A 20,795-nucleotide genomic window follows, 5' to 3' on the forward strand; every position below is an offset into this window, starting at 1 on the left:
CATTATGACATGCCAACAGAGTGAGTATTTTCTCATCTGATGGTTGTGACAAACTGCCATCACAGAAAGCATAAAAAATTCAGACCCTTCCTCATTCTGATAGCTACAATGCCATCTGAGGAAGACATTTTTGCATCTGTATTAAGAAAAATGAAAGACAACGTTTACAGTACGCTAGCCAGAAAGACAAAACTGAGCCAAAGTGCCGGCCAATCTACAATGATTTCCTCTACAGGTACTTACGTTATAACTCTATCACCCCAAACTGAGCTTGTCAAGTCCCCCTTCAATTCAAATGCAAGAGAAAAAAAAAATCTGTCCTTGGCTGTGTTACTACAAACACGGCAAGCCTAGTAAAGTGAGAGTTACTCTTCCATGTGTTTGGCAAACCTGGGAGCAGAATTTACCACTCGGTGTAAATATTTCTGTATAGTTTGTTTTTTAAAAATAAATCTTGCCTATTCCTCTTTCTGGCAGACTCCTAGGAAGTGGTAAATATGCAGATGGGCAGAGTGATATATTTTGTATCAACATATTTTAAATGTGTGCATATGCATTAGCTATATAAATACATTCCCCAGGAAGCCTGCCAGTGGATATACTACAAAGCTCCGTGTGTTACATTTGGGTTTGCTTGTGCAGCAGCATGGCAGCATCAGAAAGAATCCCTCCAGGCTTAATTGGTCTACAACAGCTCACACTTACCTGTGCAGTGTCCCCTTTTCTGTCTCTATGTATAAGTGTATGTATTGAGTGTATAAACATATATGCACACACACACACACACACACAAATGCAAACATGCATACTGTATATACAGATAGTCCACAGTCTTCATAATAAAGCTGTTATAAAACCATAACAAGGTCTATGAAGTTTCTATGAAGCATTCTGTAAAACAGCTTCTACAGGACTCAACTGCTTGATGAATCTCTACTGTCCCAGTATCATCTTCCAAACAAATAATGACATGTCAAGGCAAAGTGATACCGAGCAACGCAAGAGTAGTTCCCCACTGACACAGTCACTGCACCCTCACCTCTAGCCTTGTGCTTGTTCTGTGCCACTCCATGCACACAGCCTGTCCCACCTTGTGCTGCCCAGTAACCCTGCTCCTTTACCCCACTTGCAGCATCTACCACTGGTCCTGCCCCCCATCCCTGCTCTTCTTCTTTAGAAAATCTGCTGCACACACAGGTGCCTGAAAGCAAGTGAGAAGAGTGGGTCTTGCTCTGGGGCCCTGCCCTGGGGGCTGGAGAGAGGCAGCCCGGGCTGGTGCCCAGTGCCATTCTGTTCTGCAGCATGCTTTCAACTTGGATGAGTTTCCACCATTTGGAAGGTCTGGATGGAGGCTGGAGACTGGCAAAGGGCAAGAGAGGAGAGGACATCTGCCCACTGACCTTCAGGCCCCACCATCCCTTCATCTAAAAGGTTCAACAATGTCACATTTCTTGCTGTTACTGTGCTCCTTTTCTGGTATCAGTAACATGAATAAGTCAAAGGGTATTGCCCATAGCTGTTCACATGAGCACCAACAGGCAGGGGACCTGGAGGAAGCAGCCACAGCGCTGTGGGTGGGTATGCATGAGTGTATAGGTACACAAGTGGGTATGTATGTGTGCATAGGTACATGGGTGAGTATGTATGTACGCACAGGTATAGGAGTGGGTATGTATGAGTGCATAGGTACATGGGTGGATATGTATGCGATGATCTTGAAGGTCTCTTCCAACCTGGTCTATTCTAGTCTAGTCTAGTCTAGTCTAGTCTAGTCTAGTCTATTCTGGTATGTATGTGTGCACAGGTACACAGGTGGATATGTATGTGTGCACAGGTACACGGGTGGGTATGTATGTGTGAATAGGTACATGGGTGGGTATGTATGTGTGCATAGGTACACAAGTGGGTATGTATGTGTGCATAGGTACACGGGTGGGTATGTATGAATGTGTGTCATCATATAGGTACTGCTGCAGTGGAACTATGAGAACCACACTCTCCTACTTCATTGCTCAAGGAAAAGCCACAACAAATACTGTAGTGGGAACACAGTGAAAAGACTCTCTTGCATTTCATTCTAGACAAAAATTGCGTTTGCTTTTGCAGTGATGACAAGCTAGAGTGAGCATCTTGGAATTTTGCTTCCCATCTCCTCCCCCCTCTCCCCCTTCTCTAGAGCTGCTATTTAGATGAAGTACAGTATTAAAAGAGAAGCTGCAAAAATACTATCTGCAAAAATAAAGGATGAAATAAAAAGTCGAGCATCCAAGTTCCCTCCCCCCAACTGAAAATGAAGCTCTGAGGAAAGGGAGGAGTGGAAAAAAAAAAGGAACTTACCACACTGCGAGTGAACTTTTCTAGAGAAGTTCTACGACCTTGCTCATTCTCTGGCTTAACAGGGAAAAAAGGTGAGGAGAAAAAAAAATACAGAAAAGAACCCTTCAGCTTAAATGCAGTCTTTCAAAACAGCAGCAAAATATAAGGAAGCAGCAAGGGGAAAAAAGTTGTAAAAAAAAAATGTAAAAAGCAGAAATCAATGTTTGCAGCAGCAAACATAAGAACCCAAAACCCCTCAAAGAAAGAGAGACATCACTACTTTTGCTCTCAGAGTATGTCATATTTTCTCCTGCGAGTTTTCTGAACAGTTCAAACAGGTCTGTGCATTGTTGTATCTCACAGCTATTGATATTGATTTCTTGTTCTCTAAATTTTCCTTCTGTGGCTGCTTGAGCTGGGACCTCTGATTCTGGTTAACATCTGCCAAACAGCTGATCGGAGGCTCCCATCTACTTGTTTAGAGAGATGGAAAAAACAACTGTGACTTTTACAATACTACAATACAATGTGGGAGTGAATATGGTGTTGGAAGAAAACCACCACCAAACTCATTGCTGGGGAACCTACTCTCTTTCACTCACCAAGAGGGTAGAAGCGCATTTCCAGTAAGAATGGTTACCTCAAACCAGAAGACAGCATACGTATGTCTGTGCAAGGCCATGGAAAGATACAGGCAGATTTGGGGAACTGGTGTTTTTTTTTTAATCTGGAGTACAGGACTATTCATATGCAGGAAGACATTCAGCTTCACTGCAAGAAGACAAGCGTGTGCATCATGGCTTTATTAACGTATCCCTGAGAAGGTTGCGCACTGCAGCGTTTCATTCATTTGGCACCAGGGAGATCTAATTGTCACTAACAAGGAAGAACTAAATAATTTATTGACATGTTTGCTGGAATATCTAAGAGAAAAACAAAACTGTTATGGAGAAGAGAAGAAATTCAATAATATGAAGGAGAGTTCACTGCTGTGGGTGCTGCTGATTTCCAGGAGAGGAAACTTATTTTAATGTGGTGAGCTAGCAACATGGAGGTGGTAAGATGGAAGTCAGTAAAACTGCAGCAAAGGGGATAAGGAGCTATGTATAAAAGAAAGCCACAGTAATGATGGTGTGTGACAGTGCACTGGAAATAAACATTGCACTGGAGGGGCTCATCAGGGGTGCCTACCTGTCATATCATCTGCCACAGGTTCAGCTGCAGTAACAACCCCCAGGACAAAAAGCCAAAAGCATATCAGATAAATTGGATGAGAACTTGTGTAGGTGAGCCTAGGTAAAGCCCTTTGATTCTTCTGCACATCCATCACAGCTGCCACAGCTCTCCAACTTCTATAAGACGAATCTGAAATGTCCCAGCCAGAGACGGGGCTGATCCTCCCTACCACGTTGCCAGAAAGGAGACCAGAACAAAAGGCCCTTTTAAGACAAGCAATATTCTTTGTTCAGAAGTCAAGCAACCTCTCCAGTTATAACCATTTGAAGAAGTCACATCATCAGCTCTGTTGGCCCAAAAGTAGTATCCAAAGAGAAAGCTAGAAGCATGTCATTTTAGCCAACACTGAAGATAGAGCCAAGGACTCGGAGCATGTACCAAGCAACAAAGCAGGCTTCCTGGCTGGCAGCGGGGCAGTAATGTACCCAGTCCAGTGCTCCCCAGGGGAATACTTAATATGCACTAAACTGAAGGTTAGTTGCCTCTCCCTGCATGTGAAATGAGAGGAATGGGAAGAGAAATGTCAGCCTCATTCTTCTGCTGAGTGTAACAGCAGTGTGAGCACTCAGAGGATTGCAAATCCCCTCCCTGAAGGAGTTTCAGAGGTGTCCCTACACTCTGAGGCAGAAGAGATGACAAAGAGAGGCTGTGGTCCTGCTGCCTTGGCTGAATGCATCATGATGAGCAGTGCACAGCTGTGCACTGGGTCTCCATGTTGGTCTCCTGCAGGGGCAGCATGACTCCTGGGAAGCCAAATGAAAGGCACAATTTCACCCTGGAGAAGGAATACCTAGACAAAAGACAGAATGTCCTGCAAAGTTTCCTAGGGGAGCAAGACACATGGAGTCTGCAGCACCGCATTGCTGTGGGCTGGAAAATCAGTGTCTGGCTCAACTGCATTTTAAAGCAAAGCTCTGGTGTGCACTGGAGACAACGGAGAGTGTGCTGCTGAAAACAGGACACACTGTGCCTCTGCACCTGCTGGCTCTGGTTTTGCTACCAAGCAAAGGGTGATGCAGATTCCTACTTAGCAGGAAGGCAAGACAGTGGTCTCCAAAGATGATGAGCACCTAGTTGGGGTGCTGAGAGCTTATCTAGCACAGGGGGGCACACAGAAGGCTGTTTCCCTACCATGGCTGAGGACATGCATGGGGAAGCAGGCATGGAGAGCAGCGATGGTGTCCCACAGATGTGCTTTGCAAGCACAGGCTGCAGCAACCCTGCACATTTGGCATGGAGATGGCAGGCTGGGACCAGCTGGATGTGTGGAAAGCTCATCCCCATGGCATCCGGCTCTGAGTCAAAGCATGACATTTTCTAGCAAAAATACAAAGCAGCTGAGGCAGGCTGGCTGCAGAGTGATGAGCTGGCCTAATGGCAGTGGGTGTGGGTGCTGGCTGTTCCTCTCTCCGTCTCTTCCTGCCCACTTGCCTGCAGACCATGTGGCTGGCAGCCTGCTGCGGCAGTATCTGCCTGCCTGCCTGCATCCCTCCAGTGTGGAGGTGTGGACACTGCTTGGCACAGCAGAAGGAAATTTAAAAATAACAAAATTTAAATTAAAAAAAAGGAAAAAAAAAACAAAAGAAAGAAAAAGAAGAAAAGAGACCGAGTCAGATCTCTTTCTCAGTCCTGTGAACAGTTCTGGGGGACCACACAGACAATGTCCAACAAGGCTGCAGAGCACAGAGCTGTGCCTCTTGCAGCACCACAGCAGCATCTGCAAAACACTCCCTGCAAGTGCAAAGGGCAAAGGCAGACAAACACACGTGCTTGCCAGGTCAGATGGTCCTCCTATCTGCACAAAAGGCCACCTTTGCCAGTAAATGCACCAACAGACTCTGCCAGCTAATGGCAAAGGACATGTGCATTTGGATAAAATATGAAACCGCCACCCCAACTGCAGATTAAAACCTCCTAGCCCAGGAGGGTGCAGTAAAACAGATCTCATCACTCAGGAGCCACTCACTGGTTTTTGACTCTCTCCTCCAAATTGTCCTTTTTTCTCACGATTAATTATTTATCCAGCCATCCCAGTTTTAAGTTCCTTTGTGTAGATTCTGCTGGCACAGAGCAGTGTAAGTAGAAAAAAACTTAGGAAAACCAGCTGACACTGATTATTAGAAGTAATTATGAGAAATTTGCTCAGCAGCTTTACAAAATTCAAGCCAAGTCCTGCCACTGAATCAAACTGGTCATGTGTGCCCTGACGGGACTGAGATGGGGACAGAAGCTGAAGCAGAAACCTTCCTGGACAATATAGAGCAGTCATAACAGGGGGGCTGGATAAAAACAATGCTTCAAAAGGCGAGTTCTGCAAATAGAGCCTGTTCTTCAGGGAATGAACCTCCTAGCCATTGCCTTGCTGACACTTATTGTCAGGGATCTGAAAACAGGTAGGGAAATATATACAAAAGCTTGTTTTTTTGAACTGCAGGTCTGCAAAAAATTCTCCCTTTTTCCATCCCAGGATTCATTTTGTTAGTTATTGAATCCTTTTTTTTTTTTTTTTGTTTTGGTATGAGACTTTGGGGCCTGAAATGTTGTCTTTGGTTTTGGGTTTTTCTCCTGACTATAACTTGGTGAAAACTATGTGTTCCAGAGAGAAGGGCATCAGATGAAAATGAAAGGTAATGGCTTCCCTGCCCCTGACTCAGGAAAAAGCCAGAAGCAGGTCCCATGCTTCTCAGACAGTCACATACATGTCAAAGTGAGAAAGCAAAGGGCATGTACAGTGCTACGAAATGGCTGGAATAGTATTTTGCATCTGGTTCATGTCTCTTTGCAATTTGCACAGGACCACAGAGAATCAGCTGGTGAGGAAAACAGCACTAGAAACCAAGCAAATCCCAACTTCTCTTCCACCAATATGACAGGGCTCCTTCCCATGGCTTCACAGCCCATCTGCACCACAGCCCTGGCTGCCAGTCTAGGATGCTCCCCTACCTGTCAGCAGGGCCAGGTAGCAGGAAGCCTCCCTGTGCCAGGCTGCCATGAACACCTGAGCCATGACAGCTCGGCTGCTGCTTCATGTGGCAGTCAGATGCCTGCTAGCGTGGAGATGCCCACCAATGTCATCATTTTACCTTTACAAGGAGTAAAGGCAAGTGCCTCAAGTGTCTTTCCTGTTCTTTCCTCTCCCTTCTCCTCAATAATAACTAGCAGAACACATGTCTGGCTGCTCCTTCACGGTTAACAAAGCTCCTGTGCACCCCCACTTTATTCCACGGTGCACTAACTAATCTACACTGCTCTCTCCCCAGGCAATAAACCCCAGCTCTGCAGCCAAGTCACACAACCCAAATGTCTCTTTGCCTCAAGCGAGGAGGTTTGTCATGGCACTCATTCTGATATGAGGTTTGCTGCTAAGGACATCCAGCCACCACTTTGGCTACCATGGAGGAGGGCTGGGGGATGGTTCTGTGGTGATTACCTGCTGTAAAGTAGCCTGCAGCAATGTGCATATCAGCAGAAACAGGAGCAGGTCGACACTTGACTCTGCACAGCACGAGTGAGGTGTGTTGCATAGATACACAAATAAAACACAACGAATTTGTTAAGGAGCTCAGTACCATTCAGCCCTTCACTGCTGAGCTGGTCACTTTCAGCAGCCCTGAGATTTCTGCCTGCTGCAGGGGGGAAGGGTGGGCACGGAGGCACAGAGCTTGGATCTGCCTGGGCTGTACAGCCATTCCTCCTGAGGACATGGTGCTGCCCTCATCCCTCCTCTTCTCCAGCTTAGCAGGGGAGGAGGACTTCTGTGCGAGGCAGGGAGCTGCACCCAGCTTTGCCCCTCTGCAGCTCACTGCTTCCAATCACACCCTTGCTGGAGGCCAACCTCATGTTCCCTGCTGAGCACCATGAATCTGCAGGATGGAGGCCAATAATATTGTGGCTATTTGCAATAATGACACTGGCAAGAACCAAGAAAAAAAATCTAAAATAGATTAACAAAGTATGTATGCCTGGTCTGTATGCAGCCCATGTCTTGCACCCGTTAGTGGTGTGAACAATATGTTCCTTTTATCCTCCCTGGACCCCTCATAATTCTGTCATTGTATCTTAGTTCTGACCCATAACTTCTCCTCCCTCCCTCTGTTACTGCACTCCCAGACTGGGGAGGGGAAGCTCCCACATCTGTGGTTATTGTACAGTATGGAAAAAAAGTAACTCTTCAAACTTAAAGTAGCTTACAAGTCTGAAAAATGTCAATCATGTTTTGAGGCACTGGTCAAGCCTTGCCACCTCTCCTCTGAGCAGTTCCCTATTATTATTCCCATTTGACAGAGATGAGGATATAAAGCAGGGGAAGTCAAACCTTCTTTTCTCCAAAGTCACACAAGAAACTAAGTGGGGGAACCAGGGGAACTGCATGGATTTTGCAGCTCCTGGCTCTGTGATCTAGCCACAGTGAACCTTCCCCTTTTTCCTGCCTTCTCAACTTGCCACAGCCCAGTGCTGCAGGGCACAAGGTCCCAAATGACATAAACTTCTCCACAAAACACTCATCTGTGAATCTGATGCCAGAGAAATGTTCATTTGCTTTGTGCAAGCAACTCCTTTAGCCCAAGTCCAGCATGCTGTACTTCTGACAGAACTTATTTTCAGTAACAAAAGTAAGGCTGACTCGTATCTGTGTGATGGTATAAAGCCAACATTAGAATAACATCTCTGGGGCAAGACACATTCATGCCCCAGATGTACTTAGCAAGTCTTAAACAACTGCAGTGAATTTCTACCTGATATCAGTCAATTCAGGACTTTCTATGAAGGCTCTAACCAAGTCCTCTCTCCACACAGCCTCTGATATGCTGCTTTTCCTTCCTCTTCTTTCCAGTTATTTCCAGAAGAATTTTAAAGGGATGCCTCCCAAAGCTGCACCAAAGGTACTAAAGCTCTTACTGTGCAGCTCAGCGTGCAGAAACTTCATGCTCTTCCTGCCACCATCTCTGTACCTACACTGTTTCAGAAGTGTCCATTTGCCCAGCACAATGCAATGTGATTGCAAAGAACTTCACAAATTCTGGAGTAACGTCAACTCTCCCCTGCCTCATGTGAAGCTGGTGAACAACACGTCTGCACGGATCTGCTCCTGCCTTTTTAGTGCCTTGCTGTTTACTCATGCACCCACAGCCTTGCTAAAAGAAATGGGATTCTTACTTTCACGGCTGTGTGAACATGACACCAAAAGCTGCTCCTCTGGCAGTTTGTGGGGGGGATGAGGATGTCATGCTGACACATCCAGGGCTTGATCTGACAGCAAATAAGTATTACAAAACAACCCAAACTACCTCCAGTTTGAATGGGCTCAGTTGGGAGGAGAAAACTCTCCTGCTTTCAAGCACATGAACCTTCACATGTTCAGTGGAGACTTGAGGGGCAGGAGGAAGCATGAGCAGATGGGGGTCAGAAGATAGCAAAGGTTTTTACACTTTGTATGGTCAGAAGACTGCCATGCCCTTCCTCCTTTCCCCAGAGCCTCTGTACTCTAAGCCAGGTCTAACCTTTCCAAATGTAAGCAACACTGGTTTATGCTGTCTCAAACCAGACATTTTGAAACATAAGGCTGACTGCTGCCCTCCATTGCCTTTCCCTAATCCACCTGCCAGCAGCCCCAAGCACAGGAGACAGAGGGGTTTGTCTCCTTTTGCCACTATATGCATGCTTTTAGGGCACACAATGACAATCAGGACAAAAAATACCACTGGGATTTCTTTGTATTGTGTCGATGCAATGTAATTTGGCAGCACACAGAGAATGAAGCTGAAAAACAGCAGGGAAGATGGTGATGGGAAACCACACACTCAGGCTGCAGGAGTCAGGAGTCAATTTATGCATGGTTCTGGAAGACAATTGTAAGTGGGGCACGTACACGTGTACATGCATGCACATGCACACAGACCAGCTCAGGTAGGCCTATGGGAGTAAGTCAGGAGGGGCAGGAAACATTTGAACACAGCCAGAAATAAAGAGATCAGTAGCTTACCTCAGCTTACCAGCCCCCTCAGAAAGAAGGGATGCTTGGACAGGAGCTGCTGTAACTAGAGAACCACTCCTTTGCACTCACCCTGAAGTGAGGGCTCCTGGCAGAAATATAGTGCTGGCAGAGCACATGCAGACACCAAGAAAGCTAAAAAGAGCTCAAACCCAGTTCTCCTGTGAGATAAAGTGGCTAGAATTCTTGATTACAGCATAGGTTGCAATTATTTCTCATCTGCAAGGAAAAGGAGATGTGTCTGGGGAGCCAAAAGCAAGGGAAAAGGAGAAAAGGAGCATGGGAATCACTGCAGGGGGGTCTACAGGTAAGGCATCCAAAGAGAAGATCACATGGTGAGGCTGAGCAGGTGGAAAGCAGAATGGGTGAAATTTGTACAAGTAATGACTAGATTGATGGGTTCCTGCTCTCCTACCAGACACCATCTTTGTCATGAGGGAGAGGCAATGCAATTTTAATTGCCTGCACTGAGTTTGGGAGACAGCTATTATTTTTACCCTGGGTCACCATGCTTTCCCCAAAGCACGGATTGAGGCTGCGCATACGGATGCCATACCCTGTGCCCCAAGTGAAGCAAACAAAAGTGCTCATTCCTTTCTTAAATAAAAGAGAGGGGAAACAAAAGGAAAACAACAAAAAAAGGGAAAATATTTTCATTTTCACGCTAGCAGCAAGCAGCAGGCGAGAATCAAGAGGTGCTAAGAGATGCAAGCAGGTCCTTTCCAACAGATACCTTCTTCTTCGCCAGCAATAAGTCCTGGTAAGCATTGGAACGGAGGAAGCGCGCATAGCTGTCACTCTTCATCAGCTTGTAAATGTGCTCCTGCGGGATGGGAGGAAATGAGAGACGGAGAATTGTTATCAAACCTCATTTAGACATCACAGGGATTTAAAACACAGCAAATTAGAAGGAAGAGAGGCTGATCAAAGTTCTAATTAAGTCTGCTATTATTGATTATCTGTGTTGTGGTAGCGTACAGGAGGTCCTTCCTGGGGCAGGACCCTGCTGTGCCTGGGGCTGTAAGAACACAAAGCAAAGAGATGGCCCTCACCCCAAAGGCTGGCACATATTATTCAGTAATCAGTGTTGTTCTGCAAAGACTGCAACTCTCTGAAGTCCCCAGATTATATGCAGGTGTCTAGTCAGGCTGATATTACTGAGATGTCTCAAGAAGGAAGAAGTAAACAACAGACACTGTCCCACAGATTGGATCTCATTTTACCACACATAGATATTTGAACTATCACCCAACACTCCTCTGCCCTTCATGGAGGGGAAATGATACTTGGATGCATTTCAGCACCACTTAAGACACAGACATAAAGAAGCCAACTGGTTAACATCCTGAAACAGCATGTTATCTCCATGAGGTTTTAGGACAAGCTCAGATGTGGATGGCTACATTGTACGTATAAAGTTATGTCAGATGAGTCCCTACCATACAGTCTTTTTTCTCCTAGCAAGCCAAACCACTGTGAGCAGTTTGCTCTGAGAGCACTTAACTATGTGCATCTTGAAACTTACAAAGTGATGTTTCCTTGCAGCAGAACTTAATGCCTAGCCTTTTCCAATTTCCTTGCTTAGTTTTACTTTCCTGCTGAGAATCCCTCAACATAGTCAGCTCTTCTTCTAATTATCCCTGGATTTGCAATAGACATTATCCCAAACACGAAGAAAATCAAAACACTTTGACCACATAAAGACTGAGAACACACTAAAGGAAGTTAAAGAGAAGAAAAAAAAGGCACCCTGAACATTTCTCTTAGACTTTGCCCAAGGAAGCACTTTTACAGAGTTAATGAGCAATTTTATCTGTACTGATTTGTACAACGTGAAATATTCTCTCCTGCCCTAAAGCCATTGTACATGAAACTTTAGAAGAGCCAAACCAGAATGAAGCTGCATAGCTTATTTCACACTGGTAACAAGCCAAGCAGAATTCCCTTATCTTTGCCATCATGGGTAATTAGTGATGACCTGTCTATACACAGAAGAACTGCTTAATTCAGCTTTCTTGCACTATTTGGTGTAGTCCTAAGAGGGGCATAACTGCCACTGGTTTTCCTATGACACAGCACAAACAAATCCTTTGAGCTACAACCTGGTAGGGAACAATTTTTACTGGATAATTTCCATACTTGGTTTTAGACCTGACACATCCTCATTTGTGTAGCACTATCCTTCTGAAGGACAGCACAAGATTTTGCAATAGAAATACTCATAGAAAGCCATTTAGCAACTGTCACCCTCCCTTGCTGCTGAAAAAAAGCACAGAGGAGGGCACAGCTTCATACTTCTCAACTATTGCACTGACATGAGATTCCACATCCAGCTCTGGGACATTTTTTCTATTTATTCAGGACAGAACAAGGCAAGTATGCACTAAGACAAGATGAGGGAAAATAATGCATGTCATGGATGTGGTTGTCGAAAGGTTTCTGTGTCTCTGGTGTGAATAAAGCTTTTCAACATCTGCTCTCTCTCAAATACTTCAGCTAGCAGAAACACAGGGTTCAGTTGAAACCCAAGCATATTGCAACCAATTCAATCTGTATTGTTACCTCTTAAGATTTCTCAAAGAGTCCATGTACTCCTAGTGAGTTCTTCATGACAATCTGGGAAAACAAAACCACCACTTAACATTATACCTAAATATATTTTCCTTCCTCTTCCATGACCAAGAGGAGACTGATGAGTCAACAGGGCAGCCACCTTGGAGTCCATCAACAGTGAAGAGTCTGAGCAGTCTCCAGAGTCCCCTTCCTCCCAGTGGTCCTCCCTTGCAGCACCTAGCACATGCAAGGAGCTGGAGAGAGTGGAGCGCTGAGCAGGAAGGTGCTGTGAGGCCAAGGTAAGGAGACGGGAGACAGGCATATTTTGATAGATATGTGATTAAGGTTTTCTTTTTCTAATACCTTTGGAGTCTAAATTATTTCTTTACCTGTGGTCAGACAAGTGGTTCTGCTCTGGAGAACCGCCAACAGTTTTGGAAAACAACATTGTTTTCGTTGCCACAGACAGCTCCCGTGAGCTGCTTGCAGGCAAAGGAGAACGCACCAGGTTGGCCACACAACCCACCAGAACACCAGCAGTAAATATATTTTTTGCTCATGTCAGGATGGCTTCATGTATTTGACCCTAAAACAATAGAAACTCAGTATCTGGCTGTGGGAAGATCAAAAATTACTTCGATCCTGAGATAAAATAAACCGCAAGCCAACTTCTTAACTGAAGCCCTTCCCTGAAAAATAGGACTACTAAACACCCACAACCCAACTGCCAGTGCAGTTAGCTAATTGGTATGAAGCATTTTCTCTGCTTTGCACATGCTGGAATCACTGAGCAGCGACACTGCTACCTTTCTGCTGTTCACCAAAGATACAATCAAACAGGGAATAACTCTTCCTAGGCCTTAAATGCTAATGAAAAAAGAAGGCTGGGTATAGGGGAAGAGAGGGACATGCATAGCTTCAGAAGAAAACTTTACTGCTTAATTGCCAGAATTCCAGGGCTTGCTTTGAAGAAGCTCTGGACTGGGGGCACAAATGATCATTCATTTCACAGCACTGAATCTCTGAAGCACCTACTGGATGTCTGAGCCAGTTGCTCAGGTCAGCAAAGACTGCTTTCCAATTTCCAACAGTACAGGACAGCTTATGTTGCTGCAGCCAAAATCTCCACTGAGACTGCACCATGAAGGTTCCTGCTAAAATCGTGGCTGCTACATATGTTCAGCCCAGTTACACACAAACATAGCTGCAGGGCAGGAAACACCAATGGTTAGGACATTCATTTCAATCTTTAGCCTACTCTGTTCCTTGCCACTGAGTAATTTTCTGCTATACTTTCTAGAATCTTCAACTTTCTAGGGAGAATTTACAGCTAGCCTTTAGCAGCTCTTTATTTCATAAATACATTGAAAGCAACTGGAGGGTTAGCAATAGAAATATTCTTCCACGGAAGCCTGAGCAACAGGCACATCAGCAGAGGTGCATTCACAGACTTAGCTGCTCTGTGCAACTTACATGAATTGGCTTAGATTTTTAAAATCATGGATTTTTAACTCACTTTGGATCATTGCAGCCCCCTGGTTTCTCACATCTTACGTTACTGAGCAGCTGCTTTGTTCTTCCTCTTTATCACATGGTGGAGAGGGAGCACAACCTCACCACAGACAGCAATTTCCAACTGCAGTCAGCATCTCTAGGGATATACTTTATACACTTGCACTCTCCCTTACACACCTGATCCTGCTGGTAAGAAATCTGAGCCTTCCCAGCCTTATGCTGAGAGAGCTCTGCATTTTGTAAAGTTATTACAGGGTAACAAGCTCATTATTACTTGAATACGCCCAGTAAATGTACTACTTGTGTAATTTTTAACAAAGCAGCTGCAGCTCTGGACATTATTGCCCTGCAACCAGCCTGGTCAGACTTAGCACTGCAACATTTCTTTGAAAACATCATGGGAAGTTCCTTTGCTGTATCTGCACCACAGCAGGAGAAACATTTCATCTAGGCAATGTAGCATCTAGGTACCCCTCCCCAGGTAAGGCTCAGGCTCTCAGCTCCCTGCTCTAGTCTTAAGACAGCAGTCTTTTAGAGGGTGACTTCACAAAACCAAAAATTTTAAACACCTAAGTGATCCATTAAACCATCAAACAGGGTAGCACAGGCAGAAAGTGTGGGGGGGGTGGGGGTGGAGTGGGGTGGAGGGAGGGATGTGGAGTGTGCAAGGAAAGGCCTTTCAAGATCTGGCCAGGATTTGAAGTTGACAGGTGTCACACATCCCACCAGTCTCCCCTGTCGCCTTGCCAGCTATCTCTGAGCACCAAGCTGCCATTTCAGGCCACTGCAGTAGCAGCTGTGAGTGGAGACGGGGACTGACTTGGCATGTGCAAGCGGCAAGCCCTGGTGAGCTGGCTTTGTGAGCTGAGCGGTCACTTAGTCCCCTGCACAGCATGCTGTTGATGAGTGCTGGCTGTACTGATGCTCCCCTGTGAGGGTGGATGCACATTTGGAAATGTCAGCTTAACGTGGAGGGCAAGGCAATAACCTGCGTTTGTAATTATGGTGGATTTCACCTCCAGCAAGCAAACAATTCTCTTACAAGGCTCCTGCAAGCAGAGCAGGTTTGCTGTCAAACATCCCCACAAAGAAAGCTGGTGAGGGACTTTTTAGGGTGTCAGGTAATGATAGGACTAGGGGGAATGGAACAAAAATAGAAATGGGCAGATTCAGATTGGATGTTAGGAAGAAGTTCTTCACCATGACGGTGTGAGGCACTGGAACAGGTTGCCCAGGAAAGTGGTAGAAGCCTCATCACTGGAGGCCAGGCTGGATGGGGCTCTGAGTAACCTGATCTAGTGTGAGGTGTCCCTGTCCATGGCAGGGGGATTGGAACTAGATGATCCTTGAGGTCCCTTCCAATCCTAACAACTCTGTGATTCTATCATCCCCAGAACTGCTGTTCTACAGCTCCTGAACCAAGGCAACAGAAGCAATGGGTGCCACTCCTTGAGAGAAAGGCATGCATCTGAACCACATCACCTCTGTGGTGGGAAGAACTACACAGCAGTCCTGAAGGCTATCCTGTTCCACTTTTGTATTAGGCTTGTATCATGAGAATTACACTTCAAACAGTGTAGCCATCAGCACTGCATGAAATAAAGGGGGGCAGGGAGGAAAGGAAAAGAACATTTTAAAGGGGGAAAATGTGGCCACTTCTGTGAATTAAAAACCAAAGGAACCAACCAGGTAAATCACAAAAAATTTTTTCTCCACATTTATGTGAAACCAAGAGGAAATCCCATCCCTGACAGCTTAAGTGCAAGGAAATGAGCCCTGCTAAGGTTCAGCATCTCTCGGTTGTTTTCCTTCCAGAAGCTCTATCTTTGGAAAGAGATGAAGGACAAGCTCTGTAAATTTTCCTGACAAGAGGGGAAAGGAGGAGGGAAAAAAAAGGAATAAAGTTTGCAATCCAGACGGGAATGTGGGAGGTGGTTGAGATAGCAGAAACTGTCTCAAAGCTGCACCTGCTTCAAATCAATGCTCTGCAATGTTATCTCAGGGCTCTCTCCTCCCCTGCAGTCAAAGCGCAGTGACCCTGAGAAGGGCACGGGTGGCAGCCAGGAAGGACCTTGGGAACACTGGAGAATGATGTAGGAAAAAACCTGAGTGATAAAAAAAATAACAACACTTGATTTGCATGAAGCACCTGGCAGACCTCAGGAATTGTGGTTAGAACATTTGTTTTTCAGCAGAAAATTGTTGTTCTCTCTTCTGGATTCATGAGGTGTTAGGTATTAGGTAATAGGTTGGACTTGATGGTCTCTGAGGTCTTTTCCAACCCTTATTGATTCTACGGGATGAGAGGAGTGCTGGTGGTTAAACATCCATTTCTAATCCCACCTGTATCTAACCCACTGTGACATTTTGTGACAGGCCTGACAGTTTTGGGGGTTTGTGAAGGTCAACCCCGTGACCTTGGAACACCAGTCAGATTCCAGAAAGCCATTACATTTTAATGTGCTGATAGAAATCTTTCCCTGTTTGCGCCTAAAGACAAACACAAGCTTTAGATATGAAGAGGAATAGGGGGAAATTGCTAATTATTTGTTCCTTTCAAGGGGAAGTTTCTCATTTAGCACATTTTTAGCCCATTCCAGGGGGCTTACACTAAGGCTAGAGAGCTGTTGAGATTCATTTGAGCCCCAAGTGCCCACTTTGCCCTTCATAAACTGGTCAGAAACCTCTTTGCTGTACCTATCCCACTAATACATTTTGGATTGCTTTGGAGCATCCCTTCACCCCATCATCAACATCTGGTATTAAACTAGTGAGAGCTGATTTGGAGACCCCTTTGTATTGCAAGCATGTGAACACCAGCAGCTGCCCCTCAGGCCAGCTGCAAGGGAGTTTGCAGAACCTCAGACAAATCCATTAGAAGAAAAGCCCACAAGCAACACAAAGCAGTAGATTAAACAACTAAATAAATAATAGTGAACCACAATGAGTGTTAATGGCTGTTCTACCTTTATGCTGGGCACTGGGGAGGAATTTGCTGCAGAAACACAGGAGGGATTAGCACCTCTGTGAATACCTTGTGGCCTTCCCTGGAAAGATGATAATGGATGCCAGCTGAGGACCTGCCCAGGGTTTGCTTTTGGAAGAACTGTCTCTGTAACACAGAGGACATGCGAAGGAGAAAGCAGGGAGATGCTTTTCTGAGCACAGAACATGTGACTGCTGCACTTTCCAATTAGGCTTGGCAGCAGCCTAACACCTTTCTGTCACCTCTATTCTGCATGGACATCTGTGACAGAGGAAGTGAGGTGCCAGCATGCTCGCCTACTGCAGTCAGCAAAACCTGCCGTCCAAGGAGTGTTGGAGACATATTCTGTTCACTCTGTTGTACTCCTCCTAGTCCATCCTCAGGAATCCCACCTGAATGGCGTGACCCCCTACCAAACCACCACCAAATAGACTAGACTAGACTAGACTAGGAGTACAATAGAATAGACCAGGTTGGAAGAGACCTTCAAGATCATCGCATCCAACATATCATCCAACCCACCTAATCAACTAAACCATGGCACCAAGCACCCTATCAAGTCTCCTCCCGAACACTGTCAATGATGGTGACTCCACCACCTCCCCAGGCAGCCCATTCCAATGGGCAATCACTCTCTCTGTGTAGAACTTCTTCCTAACCTCCAGCCTAAACCTCCCCTGGTGCAGCTTGAGACTGTGTCCTCTTGTTCTGGTGCTGGTTGTCTGGGAGAAGAGAGCAACCCCCACCTGGCTACAGCCTCCCTTCAGGTAGTTGTAGAGAGCAATAAGGTCTCCCCTGAGCCTCCTCTTCTCCAGGCTAGGCAACCGCAGCTCCCTCAGTCTCTCCTCATAGGGCTTGTGTTCCAAACCCCTCACCAACTTTGTTGCCCTTCTCTGGACACGCTCCAGCAAGTCAACATCCTTCCTAAACTGAGGGGCCCAGAACTGGACACAGGACTCAAGGTGTGGCCTAACCAGTGCAGTGTACAGGGGGAGAATGACCTCCCTGCTCCTGCTGGCCACACTGTTCCTGATGCAGGCCAGGATGCCATTGGCCCTCTTGGCTGCCTGGACACACTGCAGGCTCATGTTCTGCCTACCATCGACCAGCACCCCCAGATCCCTCTCTGCCTGGCTGCTCTCCAGCCACTCTGACCCCAGCCCCTCTACTCTCCAGCAGATATTCCAAAAAGCCAAAGAATGTGAAGGAGACTTACTCCTCTTTAGCAGTCACTTGTGCCACCATTGAATGCAACAGTTCCTAGGAGCAGTTATGCTCAACTGCCATTCCATCTCACTGACACTGCTGAAAAGCACTTTAGAGAAAGCAGGAAAAAGTGCTGCATCAGCTCTGGAAGCTGAAGTAGTTGGTAGCTGGCACAATTGAGATGAGGCAAGCAGTGAAGAAGCTGCGGAAGAAAAGACCTTCACACTTGCCCTGACTGAACCTGATGGGAAAACCCCAGTGTGGGGGTAGGAGGCAGGGAAACACAGAGCGGGGTTATTCCAATTCCACTTAATGTCTCCAAATCCCCACTAAGAAGGCCTCTGGATCTGCTTATTCTGGTCCTTGCATTTAGCATTTTACATTTCTCAACACTATTGTACTGTGGGGTGTGAGCTGTCTGCAAGCATTAACCAGGGAGAGCCCCCTTCCCAAAGCCTCACCAGTACCTGGCAGTACTGCCAGTGAGCAGGGCCAGGGCTAACTGGGTGCTCTGGCTCCCCTGGGAGTACTGGGCTTTCTTGAGTTATAGTTCAGAAAAGAAATATTTCAGGTTGGTAAATGGCACATAAGGGTCTTGGCCTGAGCATGAATTGCTCTGGAAAATCTGAGCAATATCTTTTTTGGCCACTCTCAAGTTATTTAAGTGACACAATAATTTACACCCACAGTTTTAACTGCTGCATTTTCTTCACACTCAACCAAGTTGGCTTTGCTACTAAGGAAAAAAAAAAAGATGAATAATTATACTGTAATATAGACTAACCTCTCTGCTAAACTAAAAGGCATTTCAGGGAAGAAATGAAATTACACTGGGCTGAAGGCATAGGAACATAAGAAAGAGCTTTAGCAGGAGGGATAACTGTAAGCAATGAGAGCTCATTTTGAGTAATACACAGAAATCCTTTGTTTAGCCCTGTAGAAACATAGTTGGAAACACAATGTAAATCTTTTGTGGGAAAGTGCATTGATAAAAGTAACACATAAATTTAGCTTTGGCTCCTCTGCAAATTGATGAGACAACTGGTTTACTTCATACCTTCCAACATACAAATGGGAAGGCAGCACTGCCAGGGGGTCTGTGGCAGACGCAGTGCGGAAGACTAGAGAGACGAAGGGCTGTCAAGCACTGTGCAGTTAAGGGGTCAGCCTGGCACTGCAGGAGGATTTAGTCCTAAATATAGCAAGGGCTATCCTGGGAGACAAGAGTGGGCTGCTGGGAGCCTAACGCCGTATGAGCAGCTTTAGGTTTTGAGAACAATGATCGTGGCTAAGAGGCTGATTCTCTCAATATGGGCTAAATCCTGGCTACTGGCAAAAAGCCCAAGTGAACAGGTTTTGCCTGGGAGGAGGGGACAACCTTGTGTAGCATTTGGGAGACTACCATCTCTTTTCCAAGCAATAGCTAGAAGCTGCAGCAATGAAGATGCAGTTTTTCACTGCTATCTATGCTGTGGTATAGCTGTGAGATCTAACTACTTAAGCTTTTGGGCAACACTATGACACTTGCAGAGCTGCCTGCAGCTTGCTCTGTTTTCTCTGGAGAAAATCCTGTCTAAAAGCTGAGTTGTGCCATGGAATAAGCAAAATCCCTTGCAGAGCAGAAAGGAAATTCTGTTGCACTGGGGCAGTCTGTGTCCCATAGGATACAGCGAGAGAGCAGGATGCAGCCCTACAGAAACAAGCAGCATACAGCTTCCAAGTAAAAGTGGCTGAGTTAAGATAGGGACCACCAGCTCTGCCTATCTAGGGAATGCCTACCTAGAGAATCTGCTGGACACATGAACAGCTTTCTGTGCCTCATCAACATTTTGCCTGCAAGGTATCTACTGCTATGTCACCTTGGACTGCCTTGAAGCAATTGAATTCAAGCTACTGGAGTCCACTCTATAAATGTGTATCTAAATCTTACAATCTTTTGCCAATGAACCCCATCCTGACAGCACAGAACAGTCCTAACTGCTGCAGGCTGAGAAGGGGAGATGTGAAATGCATTGTTGATACATCTCCCTAAGGCTGGTTAGTAGTTGTTGGTTTTGGTTATTTGTTTTAATTGCAAGGGTAGATGCTTTAAGAGATGACAAACCTTTAGAAAAATGAAAGGCTGCAATGATCCTACAGCACATGGCTTTGGGCAGGTGTGGAACTGAGTTATCCAGAAGAACCAACTATCATCCATAGGAATTAGACTCCCTGGAGTCCTGGCTTCTCGAGTAGAACTGTATGCACTTGCAAGCACTTTTACTCCCTGCCTGGGAGAAACAGAACAGTGCCAGCAGCTTCCTGACCTTCACACTAAGAGGAGATTTGACATGCAGTTGTTTCTTGCATTCAAGCAGCACAGTGTGCACTGCTAGCACAGTGTACACTACTGGCACAAGAGTCCCAGTGTTCAAGTGCTGAATGGAATTTTTAAGCAAGGTAGAGGTTTGCCCATGTAATGCATTTAAACATTTTTTTTTGGCATTAGGAAATGTCAGGCACATGAGGTTCATGTGTGTAGTTCTAGACAGCTTGGCAGGACCAACACCCTGAATAACAGGCAGACTACTATCCTGTGGGAATATGCTGACTGTTCTTGTCACTCCGTTCCCATGATCCTTCATTTGGAGAGATCTGCTGTCTTCCATCACTTGTGTGTGCAAGGACTTTTTCCTAGCCCTTTTTTTCTGCTTGTCTGTAGCAGAGGGGCGTTAGCTTAGACAGTAGTTTGATCCCTGGTGCCTTCAGAGACAGAAAGGCAATGGCAAAACAAAGGCTGGATGTTAGATGGTTTTCGTATAACATGACTACTAAGCTACAAATTAAAATGAAAGGCAAAGGATAAAAGAAGTACTTTCTGATGTGCCCTGTGTGTGCACACTTCAGAAATAAATCCCAGGAAAGTAGTAACAGTGAATATCTGCTCCTCTGCAGACCTCTGCTTCAAGTCTTTTGTTTCCTGCTTTGTGCAGCACCAGGAATGCCAACAAA

The 20,795-nt window shown here is 45.7% G+C and overlaps 1 protein-coding gene across 3 annotated transcripts in view; it reads right to left on the reverse strand.

Annotated features, from left to right (window-relative positions):
- Positions 1-20,795, reverse strand: part of RGS6 (regulator of G protein signaling 6) — a 287,350-nt gene that overhangs the window by 15,872 nt on the left and 250,683 nt on the right. For 2 of the 3 annotated variants that reach the window (XM_054161559.1, XM_054161560.1), the window contains exon 16: positions 10,278-10,367. In XM_054161559.1, coding sequence (XP_054017534.1) covers positions 10,278-10,367 — 90 coding nt within the window. Of the gene's footprint in view, positions 1-2,337; positions 2,392-10,277; positions 10,368-20,795 lie in introns of all 3 variants that reach the window. The other variant, XM_054161561.1, reaches the window with a different exon arrangement.

Source organism: Dryobates pubescens, chromosome 5 (assembly GCF_014839835.1).
Source record: "Dryobates pubescens isolate bDryPub1 chromosome 5, bDryPub1.pri, whole genome shotgun sequence".
NCBI classification, from domain to species: Eukaryota; Metazoa; Chordata; class Aves; order Piciformes; family Picidae; genus Dryobates; species Dryobates pubescens.